This window comes from Pithys albifrons, chromosome 22 (genome assembly GCF_047495875.1).
Source record: "Pithys albifrons albifrons isolate INPA30051 chromosome 22, PitAlb_v1, whole genome shotgun sequence".
In the NCBI taxonomy this organism is placed as follows: domain Eukaryota; kingdom Metazoa; phylum Chordata; class Aves; order Passeriformes; family Thamnophilidae; genus Pithys; species Pithys albifrons.
Window position 1 is genome coordinate 8878480 of NC_092479.1, and position 22853 is coordinate 8901332.

General features: G+C 53.9%; 3 protein-coding genes and 1 long non-coding RNA gene across 11 annotated transcripts in view; 2 read left to right on the forward strand and 2 right to left on the reverse strand.

Moving 5' to 3' along the window:
- LOC139682036 (uncharacterized) overlaps positions 1-11537 on the forward strand; it is a 29558-nt gene extending 18021 nt beyond the window's left edge. The window contains exon 3 of the long non-coding RNA XR_011699591.1: positions 11446-11537. This is a non-coding gene — a long non-coding RNA (uncharacterized lncRNA). The remainder of the gene's footprint in view (positions 1-11445) is intronic.
- LOC139682033 (F-box only protein 2-like) lies at positions 7536-13765 on the reverse strand. 4 transcript variants are annotated; one of them, XM_071575972.1, is made up of 6 exons: positions 13367-13765; positions 11400-11673; positions 10256-10382; positions 10065-10160; positions 9598-9733; positions 7536-9213 (listed from the first exon to the last, which is right to left on the reverse strand). In XM_071575972.1, the coding sequence occupies exons 2-6, from the start codon at positions 11647-11649 to the stop codon at positions 9079-9081; spliced, it is 744 nt and encodes a 247-aa protein (XP_071432073.1). In that variant the 5' UTR covers positions 11650-11673; positions 13367-13765; the 3' UTR covers positions 7536-9078. The 4 variants fall into 4 exon arrangements, 3 of the variants coding, with proteins under 3 accessions (XP_071432073.1, XP_071432070.1, XP_071432071.1); XM_071575969.1 differs by having other exon boundaries at positions 13131-13405; XR_011699589.1 differs by having other exon boundaries at positions 9125-9213; positions 10076-10160; positions 13131-13406.
- Positions 11606-17066, forward strand: FBXO6 (F-box protein 6). 3 transcript variants are annotated; one of them, XM_071575974.1, is made up of 6 exons: positions 11606-11697; positions 13877-14145; positions 14700-14826; positions 15514-15609; positions 15927-16062; positions 16744-17066. In XM_071575974.1, the coding sequence occupies exons 2-6, from the start codon at positions 13887-13889 to the stop codon at positions 16888-16890; spliced, it is 765 nt and encodes a 254-aa protein (XP_071432075.1). In that variant the 5' UTR covers positions 11606-11697; positions 13877-13886; the 3' UTR covers positions 16891-17066. The 3 variants fall into 3 exon arrangements, 2 of the variants coding, with proteins under 2 accessions (XP_071432075.1, XP_071432074.1); XR_011699590.1 differs by lacking the exon at positions 11606-11697 and having other exon boundaries at positions 13800-14145; positions 16744-16944; positions 17023-17066; XM_071575973.1 differs by lacking the exon at positions 11606-11697 and having other exon boundaries at positions 13800-14145.
- A 236-nt stretch (positions 17067-17302) lies between these two features.
- MAD2L2 (mitotic arrest deficient 2 like 2) lies at positions 17303-22551 on the reverse strand. Of its 3 annotated transcripts, none has more exons than XM_071575975.1 (9): positions 22469-22551; positions 21368-21419; positions 21023-21141; positions 20416-20487; positions 19512-19612; positions 19304-19398; positions 19131-19204; positions 18095-18187; positions 17303-17800 (listed from the first exon to the last, which is right to left on the reverse strand). In XM_071575975.1, the coding sequence occupies exons 2-9, from the start codon at positions 21405-21407 to the stop codon at positions 17759-17761; spliced, it is 636 nt and encodes a 211-aa protein (XP_071432076.1). In that variant the 5' UTR covers positions 21408-21419; positions 22469-22551; the 3' UTR covers positions 17303-17758. The 3 variants fall into 3 exon arrangements, with proteins under 3 accessions (XP_071432076.1, XP_071432077.1, XP_071432078.1); XM_071575976.1 differs by lacking the exon at positions 22469-22551 and adding an exon at positions 21568-21829; XM_071575977.1 differs by lacking the exon at positions 20416-20487.
- Between the last annotated feature and the right edge of the window lie 302 nt (positions 22552-22853).

The window sequence follows — 22853 nt, forward strand, 5'->3', positions numbered from 1 at the left end:
GTGGCCGTGCCAGTGGCCGTGCTGGTGCCTGCAGGGCTGGAATGATGGAGGGGGTCTGGTTAATGCAGGGCTGCCTTTGGTGCTGCTCCTTCAGCAGCTGCTGCTTTGGTTTCTCTCCTGAGCTGCCCCAGAGCTGCCCTGGGGCTGGCACAGGGACAGGGACAGGGACAGGGACAGGGCACTGACCTGTCTGACCTGGCAGGAGCCAGCCTTGCCATGGGGCAGGGAGGGAGCCCTGGCTGGGGCAGGGCTGAGCTCAGTCCCTGGCTCTGTCACTGCTCAGCGGGTCTGTCTTACATGACCCATTTGCAGCTTTGTCGTGTCTGTTTTGAAACTGTGAAATGAGGCGTGGAAATCAAGGAGGGTTTTAATAACCATCCCGGCTCTGACATTTAAATTACAGATGGCATTTTCAATTAAACAAGCACTCTCAGCAGGTTTAATTTAGCTATCAGTTCTGCTTTGTTCTTTAAGTGTTTCCTTAAAAACAGTGATGAATTTCAAACTTGCTCCGAAGGGAGAAGGAGCCAAGAAGGGATTGGAGCTGCTGGGGCAGGGGAGTTCCCTCCAGGGGTTGCTGAGTGTGCAGGGGGAGGGCAGAGACAGAGCTGAGATGTGCAGCTGCCCCAGCACAGCCCCGTGCCCAGGGTGCCCACCATGCCCACCATGCCCACCATGCCCACCCCGCTTTCACACCAATCTGAGCATGTGGGAGCTCTCACTGCAAAGACCTGGCTGAGCTGGAGAGAGGAGAAGGCTGGGAGAAAGGTGTCAGCATGTGCCCATCTGCCCTGCTCCCCTTGCTCTGCTCCATGACCATCACCCCTTTAAATGGATTTATTCCCCAGTGCATGGGCTGGGCTGGATCAGGTGACAGAGTTGTCTCAAGGTTTGTAGGTCAGCTCTGAGACCTTCAAAATGCAGTGACGTGTTCAAGGGAGCCCATGCAGAGCAACACACTGAATCCAGCAGCCCAGAGCTGCTCAGGAGGCTTTTTTTTACTTCTAGGGGGAAAGAGCTCCATGCTCAGCTGTGCTGGTCCTGCAGGGAGGGCCCAGGAGGCAGGAAAGCATTTCTACTCAATTTTTCCCCTTAGCAGCTGTGAATTATTCATGGCACTCCACTGCCTTGTGCAGGGGAAGAGATTTCCTCTTCATTATTTACTGATCTCTTCAGGAGCATTACACTTTTCCTTTGTCTCTTTTTCTAATCTGGGATCTCTTTAGGAGCAGGAGAAGTTTGTCCCCTGGACTTTCAAGGAGTCCTTTGCCATGTACCTTTGTTATTTATTCTTTATAATGAAGCTGCTGGAATTAATTCCTAAGAAAGACAGTGCAAAGAAACATCCCTGTCATTAAACAGTCTTCAGAGTTGTGCTTAGAAGATTTCCAGGGGGCAGTGAATGCCCCAGGGGAGTCTGTCCATGGACTCCTGGTGTGATTGATGGTCCTGCAGCCTCCTTGGTGTCTGTCACCGGTTCCTTCCCTGGCTGGGAGCCCCAGGTGGGCTCACAGGAGCCCTGGGGGTCCTGCAGGGAACCAGCTCAGCAGCTTGGCCTGGGCCTGGCTGTGGCCTGAGGATACAAACCCCAGAGTGCCAAGGACTGGCCAAGGCTGAGGTGTGTGGGATCCTTTCCCTGCAGCAGCATCACCCCTTGGGCATCAGACACAGCCTGGCCCTGTTCCTGTGCCCTTGGCACCCTGATGGGCTGGGCAGGGGGAGCTCCTGTGCATCCCCCCCGGGACCAGCCAGGTGGTGTCACTGAGGGAGGGGCACCCTGGCACTGCAAATGTCATGGGAGGGACTTGGAAATGAGAGGAGATGCCGTTCATTTTGCATGCAGGCAAAAAGCACAGCAAATGGAAGGATCAGATGGAGGGTGCATGAAGGGAGAGCTCTTGTCCTGATCAATAATTTCAAATTCCCAGGCAAGGGAGCATTAGGGCTGCATGTACAAAACACTTGCACAGACCCTCCAAAAAGTTACTAAAAGGACTACTTTGCTCAGATTTACTGGCTGCAACTGAGCTGAAGGTCACAGTTAAATGTAACTGCAACTTCTGCATGTGTAGGAATTCATAGTTCCTTCTATTCCAAGTGCCTTAAACTCTGTCCTTACTGTGAGAGCACGAGGGGAATAAACCTGAGTCAGCCCTGGCTGCTTAGAGCAATGGCTTTGTCTTGCTGAAGGCATAACTAGTGAAATACCTTTTCTGAATGTGTGCTGGGTCCAAACTCTCATCCCAAGTGGCCATGGCTGTGTTGGAGGATGCACAGAGCAGAGGGGTGGTTGGGGGACACAAACCTCTCCGAGGGTGCTGGGGCTCTGCCTGACTCCTCCAAATGTTGCTTGGAAACCAAACTCAATATTGCTGAACTCCACCAGATCTGCAGTGCAGAACTCGCTGCACAGGGAAAAGGATTTCTTATTTTTATTATTATTTTCTACCTTTTTCTTTCCCCCTCTTACAAGAAATAACTCACTTTTCAGCTGTTGCAGAAGGTGGTAATTGATCTGGAGCTTTGCAGTTTGCCTTCCGGAATGGTTTTATTCTTAATGTAGGAATAAAATTCTGTTAGGTCAAATACACAGCAATAAATACAAGAAGCACATTAACTTTAATATATTGGATTATTCCACTTGGTGGTGACGGGCAAAAAAACAAGACTTAATTCCCCTGGCAATGCAGGCAAAGAAAATCACTTTTCCTGCCTGTTTTTTTTCTGTTAAGTCATTTTGGTCTGTCAATGCCAGTGCTGGAGGCTTTGACAGGGTTTCATTTTACTTCTCATTTTTTTTAACCTGATATGAAGGTAAGAAGTATTTTCTCCAAGTAAATTGTTCACAAATTCACTCCATGCCTTTTATTTCCTCCCCTGGTGGGATGTGTGGAGCTCTTGGTGCCATCAGGGCAGAGGGCATTGCCAGGAGCTGGCAGGGCAGGTGGGTTTGTGCAGTGGGTTCAGCAGGGCTGTTCTCCTGTTCCCAGACATGCTGGAGTTGGTTCCTGTTCCTACCCTGAAGCTTCCCAGCCAGAATGAGGATGTGCTTCTGCCTGCCCTGTTTTTGTGCCGTGCCACAGCCCTGCCAGGCTCGGGGCTCCCCCACACAGTGAGTGCCCAGCAGGGCAGGAAGGTCTCCCAAGGGACTTGTCTTGCAGTGCTGGAGCCTTTCACAGGTCCCACGGTCACTCTTCATGCCAACCTCCCCTCTTCTTTCTGGGAGAGCAATGACATTGGATCCTTTTCCTACAGTTCTTGCTTTTTCCCAGATTTCTATTTTATCCTGGAAAAAGAACAGATGAGAAGAGGCAGGAATGAACTTGCTTGTTGTCATGGCAGACAGATGGGTGGAAGGTGGCTCTGCTGTGGCCCAGGCAAGCAGCAGCAGGGCTGGAACAGGAATTCAGGAGGAAACAGAGAGGAAACATCTCAGCGTGGTCAGGGACTGTGGAAAGGATTGGAAGGTGGTAAAACTTCATATGCAGAAAGCTTTGAGAACAGGCTGGATGGGTGTGAGCCAGGAGTGCTGTGCTGGTGGGGAGGGCCTGCCTGGGCCAGGAGAGGGGGGTGGCAGCAGGCAAGGCTGGGCTGGGTGTGCTGGTTCTAAAGCATCTCTCTCCTGTGTGCAAACTGGCGAGAGAGGCTGGAGAAGAGCGAGGGAGGAGCGTCCCTGTGGCGAGCGGAGCCTTCGCAGCGTTTCCCTCTGTCCAGGCAGTCACTGCTCCACTGAGAAGAGCTCCTGCCCCAGCACCCACTCCATCGGATTGTGTTTGTCTGAGACAAGAAAGACCTCACAATAATCCTGCTGGCAATTAATTGGCTTTTGTTCAGCAAGAGTGAACAAGATCTCATCTTAATCTGTTTCATTATTTCTCCTTGTATAGCACAGTCAACACAAGATTAAGTTTAATTTACAAAAAACTGCAAAGTCATTACTCATATCTGGATCAGGATTTTATCTGCTTCGTTTTCAGTGCTTTGTGTGTCACTACAGACCAGAGGAGCTGCTCAGTGTGTGGTGAGGTGGAAACGGCACTGCTTGACTTCGGGCCCTTGTGCAAGGATTGCAGGTAGCAGAGCTGTGATGTCATCCTTGCTCTGCTCCCAGCTCTTCAGAGCTCTGTGCTCAGGCAAACAGGGTTTGTGTACCCTGATGCATTTCAGGGCCTCTGAACTCGGTACCTGCATTGCCAGGTGCTCAGTGGGGGCACCTCCTTGCTGCCAGAGCTGCTCCCCTCCTGTCGGTGCCAAGCCTCGTGGGCTGGATTAAGGTCAGAAGATCCTCTGCAGGGAAAGGCAGTTCATCAGTTCAGTGATACTCCACTAAATCAACACTTTAGGATAGTGTTGAGCAAGTTGTGCTGCTTCCACTCGAACTTGAAAGGCCTCGATCTGTGGTTGGGCAGCTCTCCCTGCTCTGATCAGTCACTGCTGTTCCAAAGCTGCCTGTGCCCAGGAGAGCTGTGCCCCCAACGCAGGGCTGTCAGGATGGCAGTGATGGGCATCCCAGCAGAGCCTGCCCTGCCAACCGAGCCGGGCACTGCCTGGAGCCTGAGCTGCAGCCACGAGAAACACGAGAGACAGAGCCACGAACAGCCATGAAGGGCTGGAGTGGAGCACTCCTGCCCCAGCTCCTGCCCAGCTCCTGTCCTGCTCCTGTCCTGCTCCTGCCCCAGCTCCTGCCCCAGCTCCTGCCCCAGCTCCTGTCCAGCTCCTGCCCCAGCTCCTGTCCTGCTCCTGCCCCAGCTCCTGCCCAGCTCCTGCCCCAGCTCCTGCCCCAGCTCCTGCCCCAGCTCCTGCCTCAGCTCCTGCCTCAGCTCCTGCACAGCTCCTGCCTCAGCTCCTGCCCCAGCTCCTGTCCTGCTCCTGTCCTGCTCCTGTCCTGCTCCTGCCTCAGCTCCTGTCCTGCTCCTGCCCCAGCTCCTGCCCCAGCTCCTGTTCAGCTCCTGTTCAGCTCCTGCCCCAGCTCCTGTTCAGCTCCTGCCCCAGCTCCTGTTCAGCTCCTGCCCCAGCTCCTGCCCCAGCTCCTGCCCCAGCTCCTGCCCAGCTCCTGTCCTGCTCCTGCCCCAGCTCCTGTCCTGCTCCTGTCCTGCTCCTGCCCCAGCTCCTGCCCAGCTCCTGTCCTGCTCCTGCCCCAGCTCCTGCCCAGCTCCTGTCCTGCTCCTGCCCCAGCTCCTGTCCTGCTCCTGTCCTGCTCCTGCCCCAGCTCCTGCCCAGCTCCTGTCCCAGCTCCTGCCCCAGCTCCTGCCCCAGCTCCTGCCCCAGCTCCTGTCCTGCTCCTGTCCTGCTCCTGTCCTGCTCCTGCCCCAGCTCCTGTCCCAGCTCCTGTCCTGCTCCTGCCCCAGCTCCTGTCCTGCTCCTGTCCTGCTCCTGCCCCAGCTCCTGTCCTGCTCCTGTCCTGCTCCTGCCCCAGCTCCTGCCCCGGTTCCTGCCCCAGCTCCTGCCCCAGCTCCTGCCCAGCTCCTGCCCCAGCTCCTGCTGCACGGAGGGAGCCGCGGGCTCTGCTGCAGCCCGAGTGCCCTCTGCTGTCCCCGGGCACGGGATGCGCCTGTGCCTGGCTCTGCTTTCTGAGTCCTTCCTCTCACACCATCCTGCCCGTGTGGATACTCACTGCAGCTGTTCCTCTGTGATTCCAAGGGGCTCCCCAGTAGGAAAACACCTTTGGGGCCTTTCCTTGCCAGGTAAGGAGACCAAGGCCAGGGCAGTCTCTGACCCAAGGACACCAGGAGGAAGGAGAGGCAGGAACCAGGTTAGCTCAGTGCCAAGGCTGCCCAGCCCTGGGCTGTTCTGCCCCCAGGGGCCTGTGTGCTGTGGGACAGCAGTGGCTGTGCCTGAACTGCAAGGGTAGGTGTGTGCTCCAGGGAATGTTTGTTCACTGGCCCAGGGCTCTCCAGTCCTTGGGTTTCTGCTCTTGACAGGCAAGGATCAGCCCCTGCTTTTCCATCCCATTTGTGACACCCTCAGCTCAGCTGCAGCTTTAGGTTGTGTCTCTCTTGTAGCAGTGGTTGATGCTCTGCTATGTTGAGTTTTAGGAAGTGCCATTCTCAGCCTCTACAAGCTGTTTGATTTAGGGGAAATCAAGCTCCTAAACTTTCCTCCCTTTTCCAACTGGCTGCAACAGCTGGGCTGCAGGCAACAGGGAATTTTCAGATATTTTTATTTTCTTCCCCATCTCTCCCCTCCCCAGTCTTGAATTGCCTGGTGGGGGAGAAAACGGCTCCATCTGTCCACAACCCCCCAGGTGGGTAATAATAGATGCTTCATATAGAAAAATTCAATTAGACTTGACAAGAGATATATGATAGAGCTTCCTTGCCAGGGCCCCATCTTGCTCTGTTCTGTTCCTCTGCAAGAAACTTGCTGTAGAATCTGTTAAAAACAGTTGGTTTTGGTTTTGGTTTTATTATTCTTAAGTATAATGGCATTTATAGCCAGGACCAGCTGTGGTGGCCTTTGTAGAAAATAAACTCTGCAGTGGCTTCTCACACAAGTGCAGCCCCCAAGGTGCAGTTGGGCACCCAGGACATTGGGCACAGCTGGTGAGGGCAGGGCAGGGCTGTGCTGGGGCTCCCCTCGGTGCCTCTGAGCAGCAAAGCAGCCAAGTAAGAAATGTGTTCATGTGGTGTCCTGGCCAAGAGGGAAGGGGTCATGTCTTAACTCCCCAGTTCTCCTCATCCAGCAGTTCCATTCCATGTGGGGTGTTTGGAGGAGATTTCCAGTCTGTGTTGGGTGTAGCTCAGCACTCAGCTCAGCACCTCTCACAGGGAGTGGGGAGGTCAGGACAGCTTTGCAAGATGCCCCTGACAGCCCAGGTGAGCAGCATGAGGAGGGGGAAAGCCCCCAGGCAGCTGGTCATTGTCACAGAGCTGCTGGGGAGGCTGTGTGTCTTTAGTGGGTGTTTTTAGTGACTCAGCCCAGATAAGCTCAAAGTGGGGACCATGGCCCTGCCCTGTAAGTACAAGGGCCACAATATCTGAAGGCTTAATCCTGAGGTTTATCCTGACTCTCAGATAGTGGCTTAGGAAAGGTTCAGTTTAACAATTCCATCAAGATGTACAATATTGATCCCCTCACTGCTCTGATTCCTTGGGGACAGGTGGAGGGCTTGTTTCCTCTGTGGGGTAGAAAGTTATTAACTTAGTCAGCTGCACTAAAGGCTGTGGTGAATAAAGCAGCAGGGTGTGACTGTGCAGGGCTCAGGGAGGGGAAAGAGGCAAATTGTGAACTGGTTCTGGTGCCTCCTGGGTCAGAACTAGGGCTGAGCTCACAGCAGAGCCAGTGACAGCTGCCCCCCACCCAGAGTGCCCTGTAGGAGCCCTCCTGGGCCTCCTCTGTGCCTTGCCTGAGTTCCCACTGTGCTTTAAGTGCACTTCTCTTGCTGTTGCTCTGCAGAGCTGCTGTTTCTCGTGGCTCTGCTGGGTGGGGAACAGAGCACGTGGCTCTGTCACACAAGGCACAGTGACTCTGGCTTTGGGTAGGACTGGCTGATGTGGCTCCACAGAGCTGAATGAACAGAGAACACCTGCTGGAGCACAGGACACAAACACCCAGCACACAGGGGATGATCCACACCACTGTGTCACTTTATTAGGTTTGCCTGGGCTCTGGCGTGGCGTGGGGTGGTTTGGGAGCCCTGAGTGCCCAGGGCACAGGGGGCAGCCCTGCAGGAGCCCAGGGAAGCAGCGAGCACAGTGCCCAGAGGGAGCTCTCCTCTGGCTGCAGGCAGCAGCAGGCACTGCTCCTCTAAGGGGGCACTGGGATGCAAAGTGGCATCCCAGGGAGGGAAGACAGACAGACACAAAAATGTAAGTGCCTTCTCTAGGCAACATCAGCTCTGTTCAAGGATGCTCTTCTGAGAATAACTACAGGGAGCTTCAGGGTCTGTTCAGGATGGGGCTGACAGCCCTGAGTGATATCAAGAGGCACAAGCGGGAGAGTGAAGTGCTGTTTTGTCAGGGAGCACATGGAGGAGGTAGACATGTACTTGTTGTAGAGATGGAGTGAGGCCAAACAGTTTTCTGTGTGAAGGCTGTTTCCTCCCTGCAGAGTCACACTGGGTGACCAGAACACTTGTTGCACAAAGTATGCAGAGGCCACAGAGGGGCAGATTAGTTTGAATTCATTTGTTCCTGGACCCCATCCCCAATTTTTTTCTAGCCCATTTCCCTAAGTCATTGTTCTCTTTCTCTCTCTCCCAGCAATTACTCTCTGTTGTCATCTGCCTGAGGGAGCCAAATGAAGCCCCAGGGTTGGACACCAGACAGGTTTCTATTCCCAACACTTGTCTTGATAAATGGATGTTGGGAACAGTGTAAGGGAAAAGGATCCAATCCCCCTTGCTTTGCATTATTACTAAAAATTAAACTAATAGCACTTGGCAGCCAAGCTGGAGCCCCTCTGTGGTAAGCAATGACATCCACTGTTTATAAGTGGAGAAGCCAAGGCTCTCACTGCAGGCCATGGAACAGCTGGTGACAGAGCTGTGACAGGGCTCTGGGTTTCCCTCGTATGTTCTCAGACACAAGGTCTATGTTTTTCTTTCCTTTCCTCCACTCTTTACCTTCCAGAAAATCTGCCTGAAGTCCCCCTGAAAGCTGAGCAGTGCCCCGGCCTGGGGAGCAGGCGGGACAGGACGGGGTTGGGGCTCAGAGTTGGTGGATCAGCAGGGAAGATCTGCAGGACCTTCAGGTCATCTCCTGTCTGATGGAGGACATCAGTGCAGGTGGTGAGGCTGAGTCTGTGGTGCAGTCACAGACCCATCCCTGCTCTCTGCACAATCCTCGTGGGGCGGGACGGGCGGTGGCTCCCGGTGTCCTGCACGGGCGTTCCTGCAGAAGGGCCCAGCGCTCCTCAGCCAGAAGCAGCTCCATGCAGAGACCCTCGAGGGCCAAGGGGTGCCCTGAGGGCAGTCAGTGCAGCATGCAGGGCACGGCTGGGCATGGCTATGGCTCCACTGTCACAGGGCTATGGCTCCACTGTCACACTGCTGCCTGTGACAGGGCTATGGCTCCACTGTCACGCTGCTGCCTGTGACAGGGCTATGGCTCCACTGTCACACTGCTGCCTGTGACAGGGCTATGGCTCCACTGTCACGCTGCTGCCCGTGACCCTCACGCCGTACCAGCCCTTCCAGAACAGCGTGTCCTGCCCGCCGTGCTCGAAGCGCACGAAGCGCACCCCGGGCCCGTAGCTGCAAAAGGTGTGGGAGATCTTTGGGACAAGAGACAAGAAAAGGGTTGTTGGTAAGCATCAAACCACCAGGAACCTGCAGTGCACATGTTATAGTTTGAGCCTTCAGCCCCACAGCCCCAGCCGTCCCTGCCAGGCTGGGTAGCAGTGGGGACATTGACAGTGGGAGGAGCTTTGGTCCCATGAGTTTCCAGGCCATTGAACCTCTCCCAGCTGGACATCCCCTTCACTTTACACCTGCCTCCCTGTACAGTCCCTCTGTTTAATCACAGGGTCACGGCTCCAGAGAACACGTGACAGAGCCTTCTCTTCCTCCAGGACAACCTTCCTGTTTCCCTCTGCTCCACCATATTCCTGCCTCGTGCAGGTTGGGTGTCACCTGCTGAGCCCACAGCTGTCCCTCACCTCAGTCCAGCTGGCATCATTGTCCTCTGGGATGGTCACAGTGTCACTCTGGTACTCAGCCAGCACGTCCTGGTTCTCAGAGAGCAGCTTCACGCAGAGCTGGTAGAGGCAGCCGGCGTCGCGGCGTCCCGCGTACCTGAGGGGCAGCCCGGGCTGGCACCACCTGGGCAGCTCTGCACAGAGCCAGAGCACGGGCTGTCCACTGCCACAGAGCCACTGGGGCCTTGGGCTGAGGTGGAAATGGTTCTTGCCCCAGCCCAGCACCTCCCCTCATCCCCAGCAGGGGCCTGGGCTTTGGAGTTCCTGGGCCCCAACAGTTTGAAGCTCGTGGGAGCTGCCTGTGAGCTCTGCCCCACACCCAGGGCAGCTGAGGGTTTAAGGCCCAGTATGCACGAGGTACATGCCCTCCCTGCCCTTCCCTCTCTTCCTTGACTCTGCCTCCTTTCTGGGGCATCCTTGCTACTTACCAGTCCCTTACCACAATTTTAGGCTGGGCTGTGTCCATCAGCTCTTCCCAGTACCCCTCAGCCCTCAGGTCAATGACCTGAGCCTTTCGACACCACCTGAAAGACAAGATGTCATTGGGATCACAGTCTCTGCTGGGCCTGGGGAGCCAAACGTGTCCCCTTCCCTAAAGAAGAGAAGAAAGCAGCCTTACTCATAAGATGTAACAAAGTATTTATGGACTTCTTCACTAGGGAATTCTTTTCCAAAGTCCCCTGGAAGCTCTTCAATTTTCCAGCCATCACCTCCATTCTCTACCTCTCCCCAGTGCTCCAAGTCTTCTGTAAATGGCAGAAAAGAGACTTGGATGAGTCTTAAGTTTCTGTGGGCCTGGGGAACCTTCTTTGGGCTTGTGAAGGTTCCACATTAGACACAGCTCTAACTCTGTATGTAGACTGTGGATATGTTCAGCAGAGGTCAGGCAAACACCTGTAGTCTGGCTGAGCTTAATATCACTGAACTTTAGCACTGCCAGGAAAATGGCTGTGCACTTGAGGCTTTGTTTAAGAAAACACTCCAGGGAAAGGATTTCGGTATTCTGAACAGTGTGCTGGCACTTTGAGTGGTCACAAGGCAGAAACAGCCTGGGGAGAGATGCTGATTGCTTTATTTGTTTTCTAAACTGCTAAGTAGTATTTTCAGAAGCAGCAAGGCCTTAACCATAGGGCTTTTCTGGTCTTAGCCAGAGGGAGCCTGGCTGTTGGAAAAGCTTGCAGAAAGTCATCTGTAAACAAACTGGAGAAGTTGTGTTGCTATTGCTTTGGTCTATGATGTGTGAAATTGTTGCTGCCCGGGGTGTGAGGCTTGGTTACTGCTGCTCATTGTGCTGTGGCTCTGGCAAGGGAAGGTCATGGATCCACAATAATGGCACGTGGGGGGTGTGCCCAGCTCTGGCGTGGGCTGTGGTGGGGACAGGGCAGGGAAAGGAGCCCCAAGGGCTGGGGAGCTGAGGGCACACAGAGCCCTGAGCAGGGAAAGGCTTCGTGTCCCCTGTCATGGGCTGGCAAGAAGCAGCACAGAAACAGATGCCATGACTATTACTGCATTGGACAGGTTCTGCAGAGGACATGATTTGGATCCCTGCAGGGGTTATATAAAGTTAATGTGAAGTAAAACCTTTGCAAAGGCCTTTGTGCCCATTAAGTGACTTGGCTTCATGCAATGAATGATCTGACTCTTGGGCAAAGAGAAAATTCTGCAACCTGGCAGCAAATCTATTTTCAAAGAGTGGAATTGCCCAATTCTCAGTGACTGGTCACCTCTCTGAAATCCTGGAGCTTGTTGTGCTTGTCTCTCACCTTCACCACACGGGTTCTTGATGAGGTTCTTCCTTTTCTTACTCAGGAAGTAGAAGTTTTGCCAGTTCTCCGCATCCTCCTCTGCCTCTGCCCCAGTGAGCCCTTCCTGCTGACACTTGAGGATCCAGAGTGCAGCTCCATCCACCAGGTTCCTCCACTGGCAGCAGACCAGGCGGCAGCCCAGCAGCAGGTCCGGCGCGGGGAGGGACGCCAGGATGCGGATCAGGAGGGACTCGGGCAGGGACTCCATCCCTGGGCCCTGCTCTGGCCAGCACTGAGGCAGCAGAACAAAAGGGAAGTAAGTATGGCATTTGAAGGTATGATTTTGGGGCCATAATGTCTTCCTAACCTCAGGGCCTCCTGACACCCATTAATATGCTGAAGCAGATGAATATTTTATGTCCTAAGTGAAAGCCCTGAGTTAAATCCACCTGCAAAATGCAAGGACTTGACATCAGCATCTGTGGGCAGCTTGTTGTTTCTCAGCCTGGAATCAGTCCTACAATTGCTGCTGCTGCAAAAATCAGCATCTTAGTAATGATTTCCTCTGCAGAGGGAAGCACGTGGGGGTTTGCTCTGCCTTCAAGAACATCCCTGATAACAAATGCTGCAGAGCAGTACCCAAATACCAGTGGTGAGCATCTTGCCAGCCACCCTTGCAGTGGTTCATTCTGTATCTGGGAGGCTTTCCCTCATGGGGCTGGTACTTAATGCCCTTAGTCCTGAGCATGTACAAAGTACAGGTCTGAGCATAACTGAAAATAACTCAGTCGCTGTTCTCTAATAATTTTCTATGGCCTCATAACCTGAGAAATTAAGTCAGAAGTGTGTGCTCTGACTTCCTGTGCTAATTCTGGCCTCCCTGAGCTCTGCTGCCCTGAGCTCCAGGCCCAGGTGCTGCAGCACTGAGGAAGGATGAGTGAGCAGATTCCCAGCCCCTGGCACAGTGGGAGATGCTCCCTGAGCAGATTCCCAGCCCTGGCACAGTGGGGGATGCTCCCTGAGCAGATTCCCAGCCCCTGGCACAGTGGGGGATGCTCTGTGAGCAGATTCCCAGCCCTGGCACAGTGGGAGATGCTCCCTGAGCAGATTCCCAGCCCTGGCACAGTGGGGGATGCTCCCTGAGCAGATTCCCAGCCCTGGCACAGTGGGGGGTGCTCCGTGAGCAGATTCCCAGCCCTGGCACAGTGGGGGATGCTCCCTGAGCAGATTCCCAGCCCCTGGCACAGTGGGGGATGCTCTGTGAGCAGATTCCCAGCCCCTGGCACAGTGGGGGATGCTCTGTGAGCAGATTCCCAGTCCCTGGCACAGTGGGGGATGCTCCGTGACTCTGCTGGTCTGGGCTCGGGGGCTGTGAGGCTGCAGAACTGCCTGGGTGCAGCCAAACTCCTCAGGAACTTGATAAGTGGATGCTGGGAACAGTCCCTAAGCCTGGGAGAGCACTGGGAACAGAGGGCAAACACCCTCACATGTGACTTGAAGAAATACAGCAGTGCCAAACCTGGCAAGGGAGGGAAGGAATGAGAGTTGCTGCTGTAGCAGTGCCCTAAATCCAGATGTCCAGATGCAGAACATCCCGTGCCCTCTCTCTGCACTGCAGACAGCAGGGGAACACTCACGGAAAATTCCCAGGCTTTTCTGGGGACAGCATTAATGATTTCCCCTTCTCGCCCTGCTTCCAACCCTCAACCACGGTCCTGAATTTTAAAAAAAGGAAACATGAGCGCTCACACTGGTTTGATCGCAGGAATTCCGAAGTCCCTGCGTGCTGACGGAGCATCGCGCTGTCCGCGGTGGCGAGGGGGGCGCAGGGACCTTTCCTGTCCTTTCCCTTTTCCTTTCCTTTTCCTTTCCCGCGGTTCGCAGCATCCTCCCTGTGCCGGGTCTCCATCCCGCCCCGGGCTCTCCTGTCCCCGCCTGTCCCCGCGGGCAGTCCGGGACACCCGCGGGGCACCGAGCGCTCTTACCTGGGGGCTCCGGGGCCGGGACAGCGGGCCGGGCTGCTCTGCTAAAGCCGGGCAGCTCCGGGGCCGGGCTGCTGTGACACACCGAGCGGCTCCGGGGCCGGGCAGGGGCCGGGCTGCTGTGACACACCGAGCGGCTCCGGGGCCGGGCAGGGGCCGGGCTGCTGTGACACACCGAGCGGCTCCGGGGCCGGGCAGGGGCCGGGCTGCTGTGACACACCGAGCGGCTCCGGGGCCGGGCAGGGGCCGGGCTGCTGTGACACACCGAGCGGCTCCGCCCCGTCCCGCCCCGCGGAAGGGCCGCTCCGGCACATCCGGGCAAGGTGGGAACGGGAACGGGAGCGGGGCCGGGGCGAGCCCCCGCTGACAGCCCCGGCCCACCGGGCTGTCCCTGCCCCTGCCCCTGCCCCCGCCCCTGCCCCCGTCCCTGCCCCAGGACCGGCTGCCCCTGCCCCTGTCCCTGCCTCCGGCCGGGCCGTGCTCGCCCCCGCAGCTCTGCCCGCGGCCCCGCAGTGCCCTCGCCATGACGACCATCGCGGACCTGCCCGAGGACGTGCTGGTGCACCTGCTGTCGTTGCTGCCCCCGCGGGACCTGCTGTGCCGCTGCCGCCTCGTGTGCGCCCAGTGGCGGGACGTGGTGGACCTCAACACCCTCTGGAAGAGAAAGTGCCAGCGCGACGGGTTCTACCGCCTGAGCCTGGACAGGAACGTCGCTGACTGGAGGGTCTTCTACATTCTCTGCCACTTGAGGAGAAACCTGATCAAAAACCCCTGCGCAGAAGGTTGGTTTAGTTGTAAGTTAAGAGTTTCCAAGAAGTCAGAATGAGTCAGTGTATCCTGCGTGACTCAACTGCTGGTGCTGCTGGTGGAGCTCTGCTGGGTCAGACCCAGCTCAGCACCTCCAGCTGTGGGTAGATGGGTGTGGATTTTTGTGGCAGCAGCCAGAAAAACCTGGAGTCACCAGGCCCCAGCAGTGCAGGCAGTGACAGTTAACTTGGGCAGCAGGTACAAGGTGGTGATGAAACCATCAGGTATTGGGATTAAACTTTGTTATTGAAGACTTGACTAATATGACTACAATAATTCTACTTCATTGCTGAGGATGAGTTTCTGCTGTCAGAAAGCTGCTGCCTCCTGTGCCAGCTGCTGACAGCCACGTTAAATAAGTAACCTAATGACAGGAGTCAATGCCAGTTGTAGGAAAAGGAGGGGATCTGGAAAACTCTGAAAACTTCTTACTAGAGTTTTCCTGTAGCTGACTCTTTAATGAAAGCTGAGATCCTGCTGATACCTGAATTGAGCTCCTAACCCTCATCATGGACACCTGTGTTTGTAGAGAACTTCCAGCACTGGAGAATTGACCGTAACGGGGGAGATCAATGGAAAACTGAGGATCTGCCTGGAGCTCATGGAAATCTGGTGCCAGACCCCACCGTACACAAATACTTTGTCACTTCATATGAGTAAGAACTGCATTCCAGTAATCTGCAGCTGGGAAAGCTCCTTCCTCCTGTGTGTCTGCAAAGACACCAGGGTAGAAGGCTCGAGGCAGGTCACTGAACCTTAGCCCAGCTATGGGAAAAGGGGCCTAATTAACCCTTTATGCAGTTTAAAGAGACAGGGGTGCTGCTGAGAGAATTGGTCACAGTATATGCTAAATTTTTCTGTCTCTACCAGGAACCTCCTGTAACTTTTATAGTTAAAATCATCCACATGGATTTTACAGTTACAATAATTCTCCTCTCCCAAAGGTGGTGGGCAAAGGTTAAGACTTTGGCAAACTTAATCAGCTGCACTTAAAAGCTCTGGAACCTCCAGGAGTGGGAGGTGTGTCATGCAAACAGTGCAATAAATGCTGCCAGCAAGGAGGATTAGCTGCTTTTACATGCACTAGGCAGTGGTTTCCTGTTACCAATACAAAAGTGCAGGGACCTCTTTTAATGCAGGTAACTATTCCTTTTATCTGGAGGTGAAGCTCATTCATTTTGCTTCCTTGTCTAGTTCTGGCTATGGAAGAGGCAGCTTTAGCCAGGTCAGCTTTGTGGGCCTTCAAGGTCCAGGGTTGCAGTAAAGCTGTCAGGGAAAGGACACTGACAGTAAGAGAAAAAAGATGTGTTTTGAGGAACTGAGTATTCCTGTGGCTGTTTCAGGTCATGCCTCAAGTCTCAATTCATTACCCTGAAGAATGAAGGATACTGGAATCAGCTGATGGATGAGAGACGGCCTGAAATTGTAGTCAAGGACTGGTAAGTGGATACACTGAAAACTGGAATTTCTGGCATTGGCCTAGAGATAAGCTAGGACTCTGGAACTTTTCATGCTGTAAAATCAGTCCTTTATCCTTTGGGAGTTGTAGCTCCTGAATAAAGCCAAAGCCAAATCTAAGTTTATTCAAAGGGCTGCAAGGTGGCAATCCTGTGAAGGGATAGCTGGACATTTTAGAACTTCTCCATAGCTATGGGGATGACAATCCTTTGTCTGTGCAGACAGGGATCCCTGTGGAGACTGTTTCTGAAGCCTTAGGGAAAGTGAAGGCTGTTCTTGGCTCCTCCTGCCTCCCCAGGTACGCGGCCAGGTTTGACTGCGGCTGCCGCTACGAGCTCAGGGTGCAGCTGCTCTCGGCAGATCACATCGTCCTGGACGAGTTCCAGCCCGAGCCCGTGGTCATCGAGCAGTGGAGCGATGCCCAGTGGAGAGAGGTGAGCAGCAACCCCAGGGGCTGCAACTTTGTAGCAGTGGTGTGATCACAAGCCTTACTTGGCCAAAAGTCCCTTTACCTCTTTCTGTTCCTCAGCCTCCTCTGTGAAGGTGAGTCAGTCCTTGCTGTTGATGCTGAAGAAGCAGTGGTGCCCTGAACAAGCCAGGATCCTTCTTAGGTGCCCAGGATTTTCTAGAGAATATCCCCTGGGCTTCTGTGTTGTTTTATGACTCAGTCTTTTTAACTGTTTCTGAGTTTTACTTAAGTTTGGGTCTAAATAGCTAAGGTACAAGAGCAGTTTGCTGCTTTAGTGGATCAAAATGCTTTGTTTTAAAACTATTGCAAAGATGGCCAAGTATTGCAGATTTAACTGCCCTTAAACTGTTCAAGGTGTTTAACTGGTTTGATTTGCTGTAGGTTCCACATTAGATGTTACATGTGTGACAAATGCACCTAAGAATTGAACTGCATGTTAGTTTGACTCAGAGATTTCAGGGCAGAAGGCTGAGAAAGGTGATTTCTCCCCCATACCTCAAACAAGGGTTATGGTGCTCTTTCAATTAAAGATATCTTGGTCTCAGGAAAAGCTCATTCTAAGGCACACAGACTGTAGTTGTCTGAGGTTCAGATCAGTGCTGGTGTATTTAGGCAAATTAAGAGGAATTCTCCTATTTCTCTCCAGATTTCTCACACATTCCGGAACTACCCAGCAGGAGTTCGGCACATCTTGTTCCAGCACGGCGGGAAGGACACCCAGTACTGGGCAGGGTGGTATGGGGTCCGTGTGACCAACAGCAGCATCACCATCGAGCCCCACACAGCCTTCTGAAGGCACAAGAAAAGGGTTTGCCTTTACCTCAGGACTGTAACCAGGTGGCTTCAGGTGCACTTTCTGTCTGTACTCTCTGGGTCAGTGTCCTTTGTCCTGCAAACACAAGCAGCTCGTTTTCCTTGTTCACAGGTTTGTACTGAACAGTGTAACCCAACATAAAACGTTAAAGCAGTGCCCAGCCTCAAGTTCTTGCACTTGTTACCCGGAGGAAGCAGGAGGTGCTGGACAGGCTGTTGTACCAAATTCCACCTTGCTAAAGCCACCCCTGGGTGAAAGGTCTCCCTAGAAAGGAGAGAGACCAAAGTTGTGCAGCCTTTCATAGGAACTGACAGAGTCCAGGTATGTGCCAGGAAAGTGGTGCTAGCTCCACAGAAAAAAATACTTCCTCCCTTAAGAAGGGAGGCTGGTTTGGATAGGACTCAGCCCAGTTCAACTGGGGTAAAACTTAGTATTTATTGAAGACTACGTGGGACAGTCACAGTGTACAGACACTACATAAGGCCTCACTCCCCCTCAGCACGAGTCCATTGCTCTTGGGGAACAGCTCCTTGCTGTCCATCACTGCCTCTGTGCAAGGGAGCTGCCCCAGCAGGTGAGAACTGGATTGGTACAAAGCACTGGCTGCCCAGGATGCTGTAACAGCACCTGGACTCACTCACACAGGAGTCAACATGGGAACAGGCTCTGGCTCCACATTCCAAGTCAGTTCTATATACAGTGGTAAGAGCACTTGAAATAAAGAGGCAGCAGCTGCTCTACATTCACCAGAAGGCCAGCTGAAGAGATGGTTCCCAAGGGACGGTTTGTGACAGATCTTACGCCACTGGAAGATCACAGGAGGCTCCAAGGCAAGGAGGAGCTGCAATCAGGTGCCTTTGTGGGCTCGCTCCTCTACGTAGAGCTGCATCTGGAGCAGAGAAACCAGCATCAGTCCTGGCTGGTGTGCCAGCAGGTGAATGGAAGAGAGCCTACAGCAGCCTGAACAGAAGGGAAGGTTTGTGCTTCCCCCATAACCAGGTTTCCTCTTTTATTACGAGAAGTGTTGCCCTGCTTTGATTACTGGCACAGACACTTGCAAGACTAAGCTACTGCTCAGCAGTATTAAAGTTGTCACCCCACAGAAAAACACAGAGCTGGTGTGAGAGCAAAGCTCAGAACTACAGCAGGTTCAGCCACCTCCTGTTCAGAACACTGTGCTCACCTTTAAGATGTCAGATGTCATGGTTTTCAGGGGGATGAGCCGGGGGTCGTGCATGTGCACGTCCTGCTCGTCAGCGAGGATCCAGGGGAAGTCCTGGGGGCAGGAACACAAGGTGTGTCACTGGCACAGCCTGGCAGTGCTGCAAGGTGAGCTCTTGTTCAGCACTGTCAGTGCTAACTGTGTGAGAGAGAGTGGCTGAAGAAGAAACAGGGAACTCAAACCTTCAACTCCAACACCACTGGCACACTTGGCCCTGAGACTCAGCATAACTGTCTTCAGTTGCAGCATCAGACTGTGATGTCAACCCTCTTTGCTTACTGCAAAGGTGACCCCTCACTTCTTTACAAGACACACTGCCAGCTGTCCTGAGCTACCATGGTCTGTCCCTTATACCACCATTTAACTGCAACTCCTGAATCCTGGGCCATGGATTTCCACCCTGCCTTGGAAGTTAAAGGCTGGCCTGCTACACTACCAGTTCCCATTGCTAAGCAGTACACAGCCATTGAAACAATTTTACACTTCACTAGCTTTATTGTGCCTTAGGACACCTAAAATAACTTGGCTCAGGAAGAAAACTTGCCTGTTCTGTGCAAGGATTCTTAAAAAAAATCTTGCTTTAAAAGTGATCTGCACACACTTTCTTGTCAGTTAAAATGTATTTGTGCCCCCAAACCCACCAGTTACTTCAATCTTAGCCTTTCTAAAATCAATCTTTCTTGATCACATTCAAGTTCCTATTCTGCAGGTCAGAGTACTTGTGACTGAGCAGGCACTGGGCAGTGAGTATTGTTACAATCCAGGATCTGAAGCAGCTGTTTGCACTCGTGGCTGTGTGTGGTGAACGTGCTGTCACCTCACCAGCACAAACCATTTTGACCCATTTCAAGAACAGCTGTGAAGTGCATCACGTGACACTAAGTACATGTTCAGAACATCTGTCAGCCTTAACCTCAGAGATGCCAAAACTCTGCATTGCCCCATCTTTGCTCTGCAGCTTCTCACACACAACCAGGTGCCCCAAGGGGTCACTGACCTTTATCACCTGGATCTTTTCCATGTTCCGTGTGGCAGCCTCCCGTGTGTGAACCAGAACTGTGAAGGTGCAACCTGAGAGAGAGAGGGCAGTTGGCAGCCCTGGGGCCAGCTCCCAGGGGATGGGCAAAGCCAAGCAATGCCAGGCATTAGGCTGTTTGGATCCCAGTGTACCTGGGGGGTTGTTGTCCAGCACAGCGTCGCACACGCTGATTTTCAGGATGAAGGCACGGAGTAGCTGCTCCACGTGGGACAGCAAGGACTCAGAACTGTGGAGGAGACAGCAGCAGGTTCTGGCATGCAGCAAAGGCTGGAGCTGCCCCCAGAGCAGCTCTCAGGGCAAGTGCTGGATGCCATGGAAAAGCCGGAGAGGAAACCTCACCTAATGGAAAGCAGGGGTGGCTGGGTGATCTCAAAGACAAATCTCTCCACCGGGTGGTGCTCTTTATCCAGGATTACAACCACAACTTTCTCCACATCGTTCTGCAAGAACAAAGATGAGAAAAATCCCTTCCTTAAAACAAGCTGTGTGCTGCCCTGGGTGTGCTTTGATACCATGGGAGTGCACTCCCACTGTATTTGTTGGGGCTCAGAGCACAAGCAGTTAGGCAAAGCTTGAGCTCAGATTATTATTAGCTGTCAGAAAAACTGCTTTTGCAAAGCCATTTCTTGCTGGATTTTGAACTGACAGCTTGTGGCTAAGGCTGAGAGAGATGGATGTGCTGAACTGGATGTTTCTCTAGATCCTCTTTTGGAACAAAGGAGATGCACAGCCATCTCACTGCACACTCAGGGATGGACACTGAGGAGGGCAAGATACACTCAGGCCATTGGCCAAACAGAGCAGCCTTGTACAACCACAGTGTACAGCTGACCTGATTCTGTTTTCTAAATGTGCATTAGGATTGCAGCAAGGGATACAAAACCTGCCACCAGGCTCCTGGAATGTTTCACAGGTCACACCTTTCTCTAACAAAAGCATTCAAACTGTTCTGCCAGAACAGGTGCTTGAACTGGATGGATTCAAAAGCAAAATGTTAAAAGTGTAGGATGATGCAACTGGAAATACACAGACATATGTCCTCGGGTGCAAGTATGAGATGGAGCAAGGCCTTAACTGCTAGAAAAGGTTACGGATGTTGCTTTTAGTTTTGCTATAAACTTTACCAGCCAGTATATTGTATATGGTAAATTAGTAAATAAAGGTTGCAATTAAGATAGTATTTATGTTCTCTTACTTCCCATCAGAGCCACTTGCAGTACTTTGGTCCCTGCCCTGCTCTCACCTTCTCCAGCAGTGGCTTCACACAGTGCAGGGTGTCCTGGATGTACTGGTTCAGCTCCGGGTGGCAGGACATCTGCAGCAAACAGGGCAGTCAGGGCTGTGGGATGGGAGCCAGCACAATGCCAGAGGGGCAGATTTAACCAGAAGCCCCAGTGTGTACAAGGCACTGGAGTCCTGCTTCAAACAGTGGGGAAAATGTCGAGCTGCCCATTCAAACCAGCAGTTCTTTCAGGGAAGGGTTAATGAGCTCAGGCAGATCACTGCCCAGAGCTGCTGTCTGTGGGGAATGTATATCCACAACAGCTTATTGGGAATAGCACATCCCAACCATCTCCACTTCCTAGGAAACATGCTCTGCTGTTACCTCTCTGCACAGAGCTGGGGAAGCCGCCTACTACTGCTGTCCATGACCTGCTTGTTCCATGGGCACTGCTGTATCCTCAGCTACGGGGCTGCTCTCCCTTAGCACAGCAACTAATTGCCCTTCAAAAATGAGTTTGCACATTAAAACAATTATTTCCAGAGTATAAGTTTGTTCTGGTGAGTGTTGACTGATCTTTGCTATTTGGCTTGTCCATGTGGCTGTCACCTCCTGGGGAAATTCCTACCTGGACAGGTACGTTGTATTTTTTCCTCTTCTGAAAGATCCCAATAGGGTAAACTTCTCTGACGTACAAGATGAGGTGAACAGCCACTTCCAGGAATTCTGAAAGAACATCTGCAACAACTGAAAGAAGGAAAGGATGCTGAAGGAGGGGCTGGGTGGGAAGCAGAGCAATACTACAGACTCAAAGGCATTTTCTTAAATTTTCTTTTTGTGCATAAGTTTCCCCTGCATCCCCTTAGCTGCAGGAAGTTTAGGGATAGACCAACCCTCCAACAACACTCCCACGGGCTCAGTGCCAAGGAGAAGCCTCACAAAACACCAGCTGCAGCTCAGCACCACATGTTACCTTGCCCAAAGTTCAGGTCCTGCCGAGTGAGGGTGGTCATCTTCCCCAGGCCCTGGAGGAACCACAAAAGGCAAGTTTATCCTCTGGCTTCTGTATTGTGAACAGTCAGCAGATGGAACCACCCCTGGCATGAGAGGTGTGAGCCCCCTCTGTACGCACAGCAGTGCACAAACCACAAACCACAGTGTTCTGGCTCACACCTCCAACTGAGAGACCACCTGCAATGGAATTCCTGCTTTTTCTTCCGCTCTCTCTCTCCCTTTTCTGGGACACAGATAAGTTCAGACCAATACCTTTCAGTAGCACAAGAAACACTGGTTTTTAAAGCTTCATATTCCTTTCTTTTTCTACCCTTATCTCCTGCTGTAACACAGAACTTCTCAGTTTTGTGGGTTTATTCTCACACCAGCACCACGAGCCAACGCTTGGCCAGGCTGGAAGTTGCACCTTCCACCGAGGAGGTGCCCCAGCCCCGGCCCTGCTGTCCCCCCTGCCCACCCCACTGTCCCCACACCGCGCCACCGCCCCCTGCTCTCGCTGTCCCTGTCCCCCCGTCCCTGTCCCGCCAGTCCCTTCTATCCCTGTCCCCTCTATCCCTGTCCCCATCCCTGTCCCCTCTATCCCTGTCCCCCCTGTCCCCATCCCTGTCCTCTCTATCCCTGTCCCCCTGCCCCCATCCCTGTCCCCGCTGTCCCTCTTGTCCCTGTCCCCATCCCTGTCCCCATCGCTGTCCCCCCGTCCCCATCCCTGTCTCCGCTGTCCCTCCTGTCCCCATCCCTGTCCCCATCCCTGTCCCCATCCCTGTCCCCTCTATCCCTGTCCCCATCGCTGTTCCCCCATCCCCATCCCTGTCCCCATCGCTGTCCCTATCCCCATCCCTGTCCTCACCCCTGTCCCCATCGCTGTCCCCACCCCTGTCCCCCCTGTCCCCATCCCTGTCCCCTCTATCCCTGTCCCCATCGCTGTTCCCCCTACCCCCATCCCTGTCCCCATCGCTGTCCCTGTCCCCATCCCTGTCCCCACCCCTGTCCCCATCGCTATCCCCACCCCTGTCCCCCTTGTCCCCACCCCTGTCCCCATCCCTGTTCCCCCAGTCCGTACCGGCCGCGCCGCCCGTTCCTCTCCCGCCCAGCGCGCGGGGGGCGGTGGCGGCGCGCGCGGGTGACGTCAGAGTGGGGGGCGGAGCGCCCCCTGGCGGGCGGGAGGAGCGGGCGGGGAGAGGGGAGAGGAGAGGGGAGGGGAGAGGGGAGGGGAGAGAAGAGGGAGAGGAGAGCAGGGGAGAGCGGAGGGGAGGGGAGAGGGAGAGGAGAGCAGGGGAGAGCGGAGGGGAGGGGAGGGGAGGGGAGAGGGAGAGGGGGAGGGAGAGGGGGAGGGAGAGGGGGAGGGAGAGGGGGAGGGAGAGGGGGAGGGAGAGGGGGAGGGAGAGGGAGAGGGAGAGGAGAGGGAGAGGAGAGGAGAGGAGAGGAGAGGAGAGGAGAGGAGAGGA

Bases quoted from the DNA above. Each gene is read 5' to 3' on its own strand.
- MAD2L2 (XM_071575975.1), bottom strand. From the start codon at position 21,407: ATGACCACCCTCACTCGGCAGGACCTGAACTTTGGGCAAG. The intron at 19,613-20,415 runs GTGAGAGCAGGG...TTGTTCTTGCAG, and splicing joins TGAAGCCACTGCTGGAGAAG to AACGATGTGGAGAAAGTTGT. The intron at 17,801-18,094 runs GTGAGCACAGTG...TCTCTGCTCCAG, and splicing joins TGACATCTGACATCTTAAAG to ATGCAGCTCTACGTAGAGGA.
- LOC139682033 (XM_071575969.1), bottom strand. From the start codon at position 13,268: ATGCTGCGAACCGCGGGAAAGGAAAAGGAAAGGAAAAGGGAAAGGACA. The intron at 10,161-10,255 runs GTAAGGCTGCTT...CTTGTCTTTCAG, and splicing joins TACTTTGTTACATCTTATGA to GTGGTGTCGAAAGGCTCAGG. The intron at 9,734-10,064 runs GTAAGTAGCAAG...GCTGCCCCTCAG, and splicing joins AAAATTGTGGTAAGGGACTG to GTACGCGGGACGCCGCGACG.
- FBXO6 (XM_071575974.1), top strand. From the start codon at position 13,887: ATGACGACCATCGCGGACCTGCCCGAGGACGTGCTGGTGCACCTGCTG. The intron at 14,146-14,699 runs GTTGGTTTAGTT...CTGTGTTTGTAG, and splicing joins CAAAAACCCCTGCGCAGAAG to AGAACTTCCAGCACTGGAGA. The intron at 16,063-16,743 runs GTGAGCAGCAAC...ATTTCTCTCCAG, and splicing joins GCGATGCCCAGTGGAGAGAG to ATTTCTCACACATTCCGGAA.